The sequence below is a fragment of the Ammospiza nelsoni genome, chromosome 6 (genome assembly GCF_027579445.1).
Source record: "Ammospiza nelsoni isolate bAmmNel1 chromosome 6, bAmmNel1.pri, whole genome shotgun sequence".
Lineage (NCBI taxonomy): Eukaryota > Metazoa > Chordata > Aves > Passeriformes > Passerellidae > Ammospiza > Ammospiza nelsoni.
The window spans coordinates 53739778-53752101 of NC_080638.1; the positions used below are offsets into that span (position 1 = coordinate 53739778).

General features: G+C 40.1%; 1 protein-coding gene across 1 annotated transcript in view; it reads left to right on the forward strand.

Annotated features, from left to right (window-relative positions):
- The window catches only part of DYNC1H1 (dynein cytoplasmic 1 heavy chain 1), a 44415-nt gene that overhangs the window by 12832 nt on the left and 19259 nt on the right, over positions 1-12324 (forward strand). The window contains exons 20-39 of the mRNA XM_059475353.1: positions 17-226; positions 628-774; positions 1002-1168; positions 1856-2029; positions 2750-2915; positions 2996-3184; positions 3266-3454; positions 4126-4408; positions 5763-5863; positions 7319-7478; positions 7762-8005; positions 8194-8377; positions 8856-9068; positions 9235-9473; positions 9573-9729; positions 10123-10350; positions 10589-10819; positions 10930-11070; positions 11294-11527; positions 12118-12324. Coding sequence (XP_059331336.1) covers positions 17-226; positions 628-774; positions 1002-1168; positions 1856-2029; positions 2750-2915; positions 2996-3184; positions 3266-3454; positions 4126-4408; positions 5763-5863; positions 7319-7478; positions 7762-8005; positions 8194-8377; positions 8856-9068; positions 9235-9473; positions 9573-9729; positions 10123-10350; positions 10589-10819; positions 10930-11070; positions 11294-11527; positions 12118-12324 — 3864 coding nt within the window. The remainder of the gene's footprint in view (positions 1-16; positions 227-627; positions 775-1001; positions 1169-1855; positions 2030-2749; positions 2916-2995; positions 3185-3265; positions 3455-4125; positions 4409-5762; positions 5864-7318; positions 7479-7761; positions 8006-8193; positions 8378-8855; positions 9069-9234; positions 9474-9572; positions 9730-10122; positions 10351-10588; positions 10820-10929; positions 11071-11293; positions 11528-12117) is intronic.

The window sequence follows — 12324 nt, forward strand, 5'->3', positions numbered from 1 at the left end:
TTATTTTCTTCTGTAGATAAACATGTTAGTTATTGAACTGAAATCCGAGGCACTTAAAGACCGACATTGGAAACAACTGATGAAGAGGCTTCATGTTAACTGGGTTGTCTCAGAACTGACCCTGGGCCAGATCTGGGATGTCGATCTACAGAGAAATGAAGCAATTGTCAAAGATGTTCTGCTTGTGGCTCAGGGAGAAATGGCTTTGGAAGAGTTCTTGAAACAGGTTAGTATCAGCCCTTGTATGTATGCATGTAATAGCAAATCTGTAGGGTTGCTGTTAAGTGGCTACTTGTGTAGTTAACTTGTCACTCTAAGCTGTTGAAACAAGTGCCAAGACTCCGTGGTTTGTTCTGTTTTGGGGAGCAATTTAAAGCTTTGTAAACTTCTTCTGATGAAACTTGCAGTATTTGGGAAAAGCAGTTATTGGTGGTAACTGCAAAAATCCCACCTGGAACTGCATCATAGTCTCAGTATTTTTAACAAAAGCTTAAGTATAAAGCCAGAACCTTTGGGTAAAAAAAAATAGTATCTGATTCCTACAATCAGATACAAAAATAGTATCTGATTGTAACCATGTTGGTGCAGAAATTATTGATGTCATATCTTAAACATCTTTTTCTTCAGATAAGAGAAGTGTGGAACACCTATGAACTGGACTTGGTCAATTACCAGAACAAGTGTCGTTTGATTCGGGGGTGGGATGACCTTTTCAACAAAGTCAAGGAGCACATTAACAGCGTGTCTGCTATGAAGCTGTCACCATACTACAAGGTAAAATGGAGAGCGAAGCTAAAGAATTTTTGTTTATTTCTGCTTTCCCCTTCTGTTTAGTTTATATTTTTGTCAGCAGGGACTATATTCAGTGTTTAAAGCTGACAGACTGTTATTTGTATAATGCATACTTTGTAACTCTCAAAAAACTGTTTCCTCTAATAATTATTAGTAGACAAGCACTTTATAACATTAAAATGAATATTAATGTAGTGTTTAAACTTCAGGTGTTTGAGGAGGATGCCCTTAGCTGGGAAGATAAGCTGAACCGTATCATGGCACTCTTTGATGTCTGGATTGATGTCCAGAGGCGCTGGGTGTACCTGGAGGGTATCTTTACTGGCAGTGCAGACATCAAGCACCTGCTGCCTGTGGAGACCCAGCGGTTCCAGAGGTAACTTTGTCATTTTGTTGTTTTCTTGCCTCCCTTGGGGCACCCTGTGGGCAGGCCTGAAACTTCATGACTCTCTGTAGCACTCCCTGAGTTGAAATACTGGCTGAATTCTTACCTGGTCCAACTGGATTACAGCTGCTGTAGATACAAGTTCATCAAGCAAAGAGGTGCAACTATGGCAGAAAATGTTTGTAGTAAGTGGGCTGATGTACAATTTTTAGGAGATGATTTGGACTCAGGTAGTTTTCCTTGCTACTTCCTATCAGTTAGTTCAAGGGTTTTTTCTGGCATTGTGGCTGCAACAGACAGGCAAATTTCTGTTGCTGCAGCCTTTAATGTCACCCTTTAAACATTATTTACTTCCTCTCTTTTAAGTTGGTCTGATCATACTTACTCATTCCACACGCTTCCACTCAGATCAAAGAATCAGATTTATGTGTCACTTCAAGAGGTAAAGATAAGCAGACCTGCTCTGGACTTGGTAGATTGAACATTGCAAAGAAGTGAGATTTTGTTGTTGGGGGCTTGAGGTAGATGAAGAGTAATTTGGGGAATTTAAGGTTGTGTTCCCTAGAGCTGTTGTAGCCATTAGAGGTGGAGTGGTCATTTAGAGACAAATAACTTTGGTGTTCTTTAGGCCTGTGGTTACTGAATTTGCACTAATGTATTGTATTATTTTACTTGCAGCATCAGCACTGAATTCTTGGCACTCATGAAAAAGGTGTCCAAATCTCCACTTGTGATGGATGTTCTGAACATTCAGGGTGTGCAGAGATCATTAGAGAGACTGGCAGACTTGCTTGGGAAGATACAGAAAGCCCTGGGAGAGTACTTGGAAAGGGAGAGGTCCTCTTTCCCTCGGTAAGCAGTTGACTCCTGAAGTAATCTGATGTTTCCTGTTTCTCCTGTTTAATCTGATGCAGGAATTGGTGTACTGCTCTGGAAAGCCTCTACCAGTTCTGTGGTGCATATATATGAGATGTTATGACCATTTATTTAGCTATTGTCTATATACATAATTCAGTTACAGCTACTTCTCCAGAAGTGGGGCTGAAACTTCCCTTACTTGCTCATCTGTGGCTGGTTTCAGGATTTGGATATTGCCTAAGGAACCATTGCAGTTGATTTCTGTAAACTGAAGAGGTTCTTCTGCCATTTGATTAAAGGACAGTGTCTGAATTGTCACAGTCCAGTATTTAGGTCATTGATTTTGACTTACCTGTAGTCCTCAACTAGTTTGTCACTTAGCATGAGAAAATAAGAGTGAGGGAGGTACTGAGTGGGAGTTCTTCTTCCTGACAGGCAATTCAATCCCAAACTCTACTGTTGGTATTTCAGAGATGGATAAGAAAATTATCCACACTATGGAGCATGTGTACACTTCTGTATGGTACAGACCACATAAACCTAAAGGTAGCACTAGGGTATAACTGCTAGCAAATTTGTGGTTCATGCACACTTGCAATGTTGAGGAAATGGTTGTCAGTTACTTCTGTGTAGTGGCCATGGATGAAGCATAAATTATAAATTTAAAGTGATAGTTGAAGTTCTGATATAGATCTGATTTTATGTGATTAATAGGTTCTACTTTGTTGGTGATGAAGACTTGCTTGAAATCATTGGAAACAGCAAAAATGTGGCTAAGTTGCAGAAACACTTCAAGAAAATGTTTGCTGGAGTTTCTAGCATTATTCTCAATGAAGACAATTCTGTGGTTCTTGGAATATCCTCACGTGAAGGAGAGGAGGTATAGCTGCAGTATTTCTTTTTAAATAAAATTCTGAAAATAAGTGGATGTGGGCTGACTTAAACCTTTAATTCTTGCAGGTGCTGTTCAAAACACCAGTCTCCATCACAGAACATCCCAAGATCAATGAGTGGCTCACTCTTGTTGAGAAAGAGATGAGAGTGACCCTTGCTAAATTGCTTGCAGAGTCTGTTACTGAAGTAGAAATCTTTGGAAAAGCAACTTCAATTGATCCAGCAGTCTACATCTCTTGGATTGACAAATACCAGGTATTAATGTGGAACACTAAAGTATACTGCAGCTTGGTTCTTCAGCAAGGAAAACTATCTGATGAGGGTTTTTTTACACAGGCTCAACTTGTTGTGCTGTCAGCCCAGATTGCTTGGTCTGAGAATGTGGAGTCAGCCCTCAATGGTGGAGGTGGAGACAACAGCCCTCTCCAGTCTGTGCTAGCCAATGTTGAGGTCACACTCAATGTCCTGGCAGACTCTGTGCTGATGGAGCAGCCACCCCTTCGCAGAAGGAAACTGGAGCACTTGGTAAGTAAAAACTTCCTTTCCTCTTCAGGGTTTACAGGTGAGCATTTTTAAATTTTAAAGAAAAAAATTGATCAGTCTAAGATTTACTATTCCTCCAGCAAAAGATTTAGTGTGATTTAAGCAGTTACATTAAGGCCTGATCCTTAATGTAGGTGGTGGTAGTTTTCATTCTTGTCAGCTTAATTCATGATATCATATGATATGCTGTCTCAGGAATTGGTCTTCAAACTGGATCTTCCAGGTATGGAAGTTACTGATCTTTTCATTCAGATGTGAAATATGTCATTAAGTTGCTTATTTTTGTAATCATAATATGCTTTTGATTGTAGATAGTGATTGGAGGTGGAGGGAGAATTAAAATCATCCTGGGTTATTTCTAGAGGGAGATACCTGGTTTCTGGCAAGTAAAATACCAAGTTCAGCAGTGTAATAGATTAGCAGGCTACTGGGCTTTGCTGTAAACTAGGAAAGTCATTAAGAGCAGTAGGCAACATTGTTAGTTTTGGCTTTGTAGCAACAGGTTTTTAAACCAGAGACTGGTTTTAGGTCATGATTTCTAAGTGATGGCAGTTCACTGTGCTAATCTGAGAAGCTCTAGGATTCCTGTCTTTATTAGCCTGTGTTTATTGGCTTGTATTGTTGTGGTGTTAAGGAGTTCTTTCCTTCTACAGATCACTGAGCTGGTGCACCAGAGAGATGTTACAAGATCACTGATCAAAAGCAAGATCGACAACTCCAAATCCTTCGAGTGGCTCAGCCAGATGCGGTTCTACTTTGACCCAAAGCAGACAGATGTGTTGCAGCAGCTCTCCATTCAGATGGCAAATGCCAAATTCAACTATGGCTTTGAGTACCTTGGGGTTCAGGATAAGCTGGTGCAGACTCCTCTCACTGACCGCTGCTACCTGACAATGACACAGGCCCTGGAGGCAAGACTTGGAGGATCACCATTTGGTAAGTTTGGGAGACAAGTGTATAAAATTCTTAAGTCTAATATATATGAGAATGAGGGGTTTAGGTCACTTAAAGAATCACCAGTGAGAAATCAGTAAAGGCAGGTTTAATAGGAATTTGTTAAAGCACAGCAAGTTGTATGGCAAGGTTCATTTTATTACTTACTATATAGATAAAGAACACAAGGAAAAATCTGATGAAAATAAATCTAAAATGGTTTATGTGGAGACTGGGGGCACAGAAGGAAAAGCAGGGATAACTGTAAGGGATGCAGAGGGGTTAGGGAGACTGCTGTTGTGTCACAAGGGTCAGAGTGGACTCCCTTGCCAAACTTAGCTTTAGACCGGATCCAGTTTAGGTCTAAAGGGTTTAGAAAACTTAATTATCTAATCAGTACAATAATATCAATACTTGAACAATTTATTAATTTAAAACAAAATTATTCAGTAGGATTTTCTATAAGCACAGCAGTAATTTGACAAAATGTTTAGAGTAATTACAGACCTAAATTGGCAACACTCATAAGGCACACAGACATGAAGTATGTGCAAAGGTATACCTATGAAAAACTCACCTTAAATTCAGTGAAATACATCAGATGCCTTTGCATCTCTCCAGAGATGAAGGGTTGGGTCTCAAGGAGTGGGAGATATCAGTCCAGGTTCAATTGTCAACTTTCAGTGGCAATCCTCCATTGCAAACTGGAGACATGACAAGCTCCAAGAGGCATCCCACTGGGAGGGAGATCCTGGTCACAGCCTGCTGCAGTAAGAGTCTCACTTAGGACCACTTTTTATGGAGTTGCAAAATTACTGATTTTAGTCACCAGTAAATTTCCATCCTGGCCACAATCTGAGTTGGTGGTTGCTGGAACTTTCCTTGAAAAGTCCAACAACAAAAATATTATTCTACTTGCTCTGTTGTTCAGAGAGAAAAAAGAAGTCTCAAGGCTATTTAAGTAGAAAACAGGAGCTTGTTAGACAAGGGAAGCTGTGGGAGCAGACAAGGTTTCTGATAAGCACAAGGGGAGCTAACTGGTGGTGTTAATGTAGGCCATGGCTTAACAAGCATTCCTGAGACTATAGTGTGGCCTAGGATGGGGTTTAGGGGGTGGACTGAGGAAAGGAAGTGCATCCCCACAGTACAGTGTTAATATGAACATGCAGGACACTTTTAACTAAGGTAGCAAAGAACAAAATGGTCTTTTGGGGGAAGTCAAAACAGTTTCAGGTCTTGTTTGAAGTCTCTTGATTGAACAGGCACCTTCAGAATCCACATGCTGGCAGATTACATGAGTTGGCAGTGCTATTCAGATGATGAATTCTAAAGCATGTCCATTCCATTTCAAAAACAGGTCCTGCTGGGACTGGGAAAACAGAATCTGTTAAAGCACTTGGACATCAGCTCGGCCGCTTTGTGTTGGTTTTCAACTGTGATGAAACATTTGACTTCCAGGTAAGCTGTTTGATAAAAACAATGTAGTCTTTGTTAACAACAAATAGGAATCTCTTCAGGACCCTGAAACAGCCAGCAATGTTTATTTTCAAGATGATTATGTAGAAATCCTAACTGAGCTGGTATCTATTGGTCATAGAACCTCTGTAACAAAAAAATGCCTAAAGCAGAAGTGGGATGGAACATTGCTAGAGCGGAGGTTCTGTGCTTTTGAACAGGTAGTTCTGTAACAGCAAATGGAGGGAAAGGAAGTACAGGGGCAGGGGCTTAAGACTGGCTTTAGGAAAGTATCTTAAACTATGTAGTTTGCATTTATAGGACTGGTTGAATGAGGAATAGATGAGAGTGTGAGATTACTGAAGTAGCTGTACTATTACCTAATTATCCTTTACAACACAGATGTGCAGTTTATCTCAATGTGTGAAGAATTCTTCAAAACTTGAGAAAATTTATCCAGGCATTTGAAGATTAATGACATCTTCAAACTGAGAACCAGATGAAATGTGTCTAAACTGTAACACAGCAAATTATCTTAAAATAAAATCCTTGGTCAAGTGTATAGATAAAAAACAATATAAAACATGGACAAGAAGGCACTAAACTTTATGGATTCTACCTGTTATTTTTCCTCTGCAGCAGTAGTTTGACCAGATCAGAATGCCATTTAACCAACATTTGGCTTGTAGGGGTGACTGTAAGAAAATGCCTAGGGAGTTTTGATATCACAGATAATGTGATCCTCCTTGCCCCAGCTCACTTCCTCCCTCTGACAGTTAGAACAATCAGGATGTCCCAGTGGAAGTGTTACTCTGTTCATGATTCAGTGAACCTTTTTTAATGTACCATTTCTCCCCTTAAATCCACTTACACAGTTGGTTCTAGAACATCTTTACCAAATTGTTCCGCTGTGCACTATTACTATGCACTTCATAAAAGGGCAGCTTCTTTTTGTCTTTTTTCAATGATTCCTAAGTTCTTGTAGTAGAAAAGACAGTGAATAATTGATTCATATTCATCTGAAACCAGTAGATTGTAGACCTCCATCATGTTCCCTCTACAGAATCTTACCTTAAAGGTTGTTCTTTATGTAGAAAGGTTATCATACTCTGGCCACCCAATTTACTCTTCCGAAATGTTTTGTAATTCTTGTACCCTCCTTGCAATAAAGGACTAGAACTGCACCTGATGTTAATGGTGTTAGCAAACAAAACATTATGCAGTGGACTTAGTTTGCCTGTTTTGGAAACACTGCAGTGCAGTGTGAAGTACAGGGAGTTATGATCTGTGGTTCTGTGAAGCAGTGAAAGCTGAACTTCAGAACCCTTTCATAACTCTTACAATACTACAAATACAGTAACAGACAAATAAACTTCCTGCCTTGGATGCATTGTATAAAGTGCTCTTCTCTGCTCCTTTTGCCAATGCAACTGAGTGAATTTCCCCCTCTGTGTGCAGGCAATGGGACGAATCTTTGTGGGACTTTGCCAAGTGGGCGCGTGGGGCTGCTTTGATGAGTTCAACAGACTGGAGGAGAGAATGCTCTCTGCAGTTTCACAGCAAGTTCAGTGCATCCAGGAAGCCTTGAGAGAGCATTCCAACCCCAACTATGACAAGAGTACGTAATTCTTCTCTAACATCCTTCATGCTTCTCTAATATCCTTCATGTTTTGTTGCTCTGCTACGTTTCTTGCAAATTATGCAAGGATGAAGCTACTTTATGTCAAAACTTAAATATATATGATGTAACTTTCAGCTGGTAGAAATGTATACTGCTTGACTTGCAGTACTGGAGAACCTGCTGTTCTTTACTGTAGGAAACTAAAATAGAATAATGTGTGACTTCAGTTCTCAGTGTTGGATCACTGACTCAGGTATAACTAAATGCACCCTCTTTTCAGCTGCAACACCCATTACCTGTGAGCTGCTGAACAAACAAGTCAAAGTGAGCCCTGACATGGCTATCTTCATCACCATGAACCCTGGCTATGCAGGCAGATCCAATCTGCCTGACAATTTGAAGAAGTTGTTCCGTAGCTTGGCAATGACAAAACCAGACCGTCAGTTGATTGCCCAGGTCATGCTGTACTCCCAAGGCTTCCGTACTGCTGAAGTTCTTGCCAATAAGATAGTGCCGTTCTTCAAGTGAGTAACAAGTTTGACTGCAGTCAGTAATAATAGAACTTCAAAGCTGTAATATTCTCCACAACTCACTAAGCACATTGTGCAGCAATCATTTGAAGCAATAGTTTCAAGTAGAGAATGACATTTACTGAGTGTTATGTTGGTTTATACTGAGAATCAAATTGTGTTTCATCTCTTTTGCTTCTTAGGCTTTGTGATGAACAGCTGTCCTCCCAAAGTCACTATGATTTTGGCCTGAGAGCACTGAAGAGTGTGCTGGTTAGTGCAGGTAACGTGAAGAGGGAGAGGATTCAGAAGATAAAGCGGGAGAAGGAAGAGCGTGGGGAAGTCGTTGATGAGGGAGAAATCGCTGAGAACTTGCCAGAGCAAGAGGTAATGTGTGTGTAAAGTCCTTTAATTCTGTGATAAAGGGTGCACACTAAACAAAGAAAGTAACCCTTCAGTGTTTACCATTTAGTATTAAGCCATGTGAACAAAATAATGTTATTTACCAAAGGTAATTTGATAGCTTAAAAGCACCAAGTTAAACACGACTTCTAAATCCCTAAATCATAGTGAAAATTTTATTCATATGAGGTGGTGCATCCATGACATTTATTGCTGCACAGTGTCTCAGCAATTAATGCCAAAAGCATAATGAAGAGACTTAGGAAGGACTTGTATAAACTGCAAATCACTAGGAAATCACTGAGTAGTTCCAAAGTGGAAACCACATCAACAGTTGTTTTGACTAAGACTACCCTGGTCTGATGCTTAATCACTAAATTATTTAGTGAAGTATTCCTTGTCAAACACGTTTGGTAAAGTGAACTTAACAAATCTTCAATGGAATGTGACTCTTTCTCTGCAGATCCTGATCCAAAGTGTATGTGAAACTATGGTACCAAAACTGGTTGCAGAAGACATTCCACTGCTGTTCAGTCTCCTTTCTGATGTATTCCCTGGAGTGCAGTATCACCGTGGAGAGATGACAGCCTTGAGAGAGGAGCTTAAGAAAGTGTGTCAGGAAATGTACCTTACCTATGGTGATGGAGAAGAAGTTGGTGGCATGTGGGTTGAAAAGGTAAAATACCAAACTGAAAATGTGCAGTTGAAGTTTATGTTTAAGACTAAATTTCCTTTTATATTATGAAAAGTCGAAAGCTTTTAAATTTTTCTTGTCTTAAACAAACCGTACCTAAAAGTTTAGATTACCTGCTGAAGTTAATTGGTACATTACTGTGTCACAGGTTCTTCAGCTGTATCAGATTACACAGATAAATCATGGTTTGATGATGGTTGGTCCCTCTGGAAGTGGAAAGAGCATGGCCTGGAGAGTACTTCTGAAGGCCCTTGAGCGGCTGGAGGGTGTGGAAGGTGTTGCTCACATTATAGATCCAAAAGCAATCAGCAAAGATCACCTCTATGGTACTTTGGATCCAAATACCAGGGAATGGACAGATGGCTTGTTTACACATGTCCTGAGGAAGTAAGTCTGTAATAACACAAATACAAAATGGCTGGTACATTTGTGCCTAGGATAAACTCACCTTAATTCTCTCCTTCGATAATATTTTCTTTAATATAGAATCATAGACAATGTGAGAGGTGAACTACAGAAACGTCAGTGGATTATCTTTGATGGTGATGTAGACCCTGAATGGGTTGAGAACTTGAACTCTGTTCTGGATGACAACAAACTTCTGACTCTGCCAAATGGGGAACGTCTCAGCCTCCCACCAAATGTAATGTTACTTTTTTATGTTGTGTTTATGTGCTGTGTATAAGCTTGTTGGTGTAATTTAATATGTACTAGTGTTGTGCCTCTTTCTCATCACAAGCAAAGTAATACTGAGATCAGATTGTGGTTTGCTGGAGTAAAGGGTTTTTGTGGAAACATTTCATGTTACACTTAGTCAGACCCTGTAAGACAAAATGTGAATTATATAAGTCTTATGGTAAATGTCAATAATGATGAACTTACCTTAAGGCAGTATAATGGTGATGTTAATTAATCGGAAGTCTAAATGCAAATCTGCATATTTTAAAAGCTCTCTGTTTTTTCAGGGAAAGAGTGTTTGTATTGTTTTGGTTTATTGTTTTTACTCCTAAATGTTGTTTAAAATTTCTTTTTTCAGGTGCGTATCATGTTTGAAGTACAGGATCTGAAATATGCCACTTTGGCTACTGTGTCAAGGTGTGGTATGGTCTGGTTCAGTGAGGATGTTCTCAGTACAGACATGATATTCAATAACTTCCTGGCCAGACTAAGAAGCATTCCTCTGGATGAAGGTGAGGAGGAAGCTCAGCGCAGGCGAAAGGGCAAAGAAGATGAAGGAGAAGAAGCAGCATCCCCAATGTTGCAGGTATAACTTAGATTTCATTATGGGATAAAGTAGTAAAAATGCTTGTATCACAGGTACACCATAGTAGAATTTATGACAGCCTATCAAAGAAAAGCTGACTTCCTCTTTACATATTTTTCCTTTTTATTTTTTTTTTTTAATATGAAGCATTTCAAACCTTTTCAACAAAACCCTTTCTTTCTGTCTGGTAGTCAAATGAAAAGCAAATGCTTAGAGCAGTGTTTGTCTCCCCCAACAGATTCAGAGAGATGCTGCAACAATAATGCAGCCATATTTCACATCCAATGGCCTGGTGACCAAGGCCCTTGAGCACGCCTTCAAGCTGGAGCACATCATGGACCTGACGCGCCTGCGCTGCCTGGGCTCCCTGTTCTCCATGCTGCACCAGGCTTGCCGCAACGTGGCCCAGTACAACGCCAACCACCCCGACTTCCCCATGCAGATTGACCAGCTGGAGCGTTACATCCAGGTACGTGCAGCCTGCTCTTAGTGACTCCTGTGTTTGCCTGGATTTGAGTTACTCACTGGGCTTTGTTCCCTTACTCCAAAACCAATAGCTGCTGCTCTTGCTTCTTACAGAGGTACCTGGTCTATGCCATACTGTGGTCTCTCTCTGGAGACAGTCGTTTGAAAATGAGAGCAGAGCTGGGAGAATACATTAGGAGAATCACCACTGTGCCACTGCCAACTGCACCCAACATACCTATCATTGACTATGAGGTAAACCTTTCTGGTGCTAGAAATGTTGCTCTTTCATTTTCTTAAAAGCTTGCTTTAGATTTTGGAGGCAAACCTGGAGAATAAACTGCTAGACTACCTTAAATTTTACAGTTTCATACTTCAACAAACACATAAAATTTGATGTCACTTAAAAAAATAAATTTAACTAAGGTTGAGCTGGATTCCTATTCTAAATTGTCTAACCACTTTTTTGTGCTTCTAGGTGTCCATTACAGGTGAATGGGTACCATGGCAATCCAAAGTTCCTCAAATTGAAGTTGAAACACACAAAGTTGCAGCTCCTGATGTTGTAGTGCCAACCCTAGATACAGTTCGCCATGAGGCATTGCTGTACACTTGGCTGGCAGAGCACAAACCTCTGGTGCTCTGTGGACCACCAGGTTCTGGAAAGACCATGACCCTTTTCAGTGCTCTCAGAGCTCTGCCTGACATGGAGGTACACAAGAGACTTGTGTGTGTGTATGTGTGTGTGTGTGCACATGGATCTGTGATTAGTATCAAGTCCTTAATATTTTTAAGATTAAAGATAGCATGAAATTTATTTCCTAGCCAAAACTCAGTGAGTGATAGCTTCAACTCAGTCAGTCATGTGTATATATAGTAAAAAATAAATATCATGTTGAGAATACAAATTAATTTCTCAAGTTCCTTAGCCTAAAGCTGCTTTATTCCTTTGCCACTTCAGTAACAGAGAAGCATTCCTGCGTTCAGTATTTAAAAATACTGTGCAAATGTTTAAGAGTAACTCTCACCCTTCTGTGTATTTAGGTTGGGTGACAGTTACAGGAGGCTGTCAAGTTCAAAATACAGGGTTGGGCAGGAAGCATTCCTGCATGGTAAATGGAGAACCTGCAATGGGAAGCAAAGAGTATCATAGCTGTATATAGTGGTAATATACTTGTAATGTAGATGGTGTATATACTTCCATTGTGAACAGCCAAACATGCCTGTTTCCAGGACTCTTGATATACTCTCTTTCAATTCTTAATGTATTTTAATTTTTTTTTTCACTATACTCTTTTTAAGGTGGTTGGACTCAACTTTTCAAGTGCTACCACTCCAGAACTGCTGTTGAAAACTTTTGATCACTACTGTGAATACAGGCGTACCCCTAATGGAGTGGTGCTGGCTCCTGTGCAGTTAGGAAAGTGGCTGGTGCTGTTCTGTGATGAAATCAACTTGCCAGATATGGACAAGTATGGCACACAGAGAGTTATATCCTTCATTAGACAG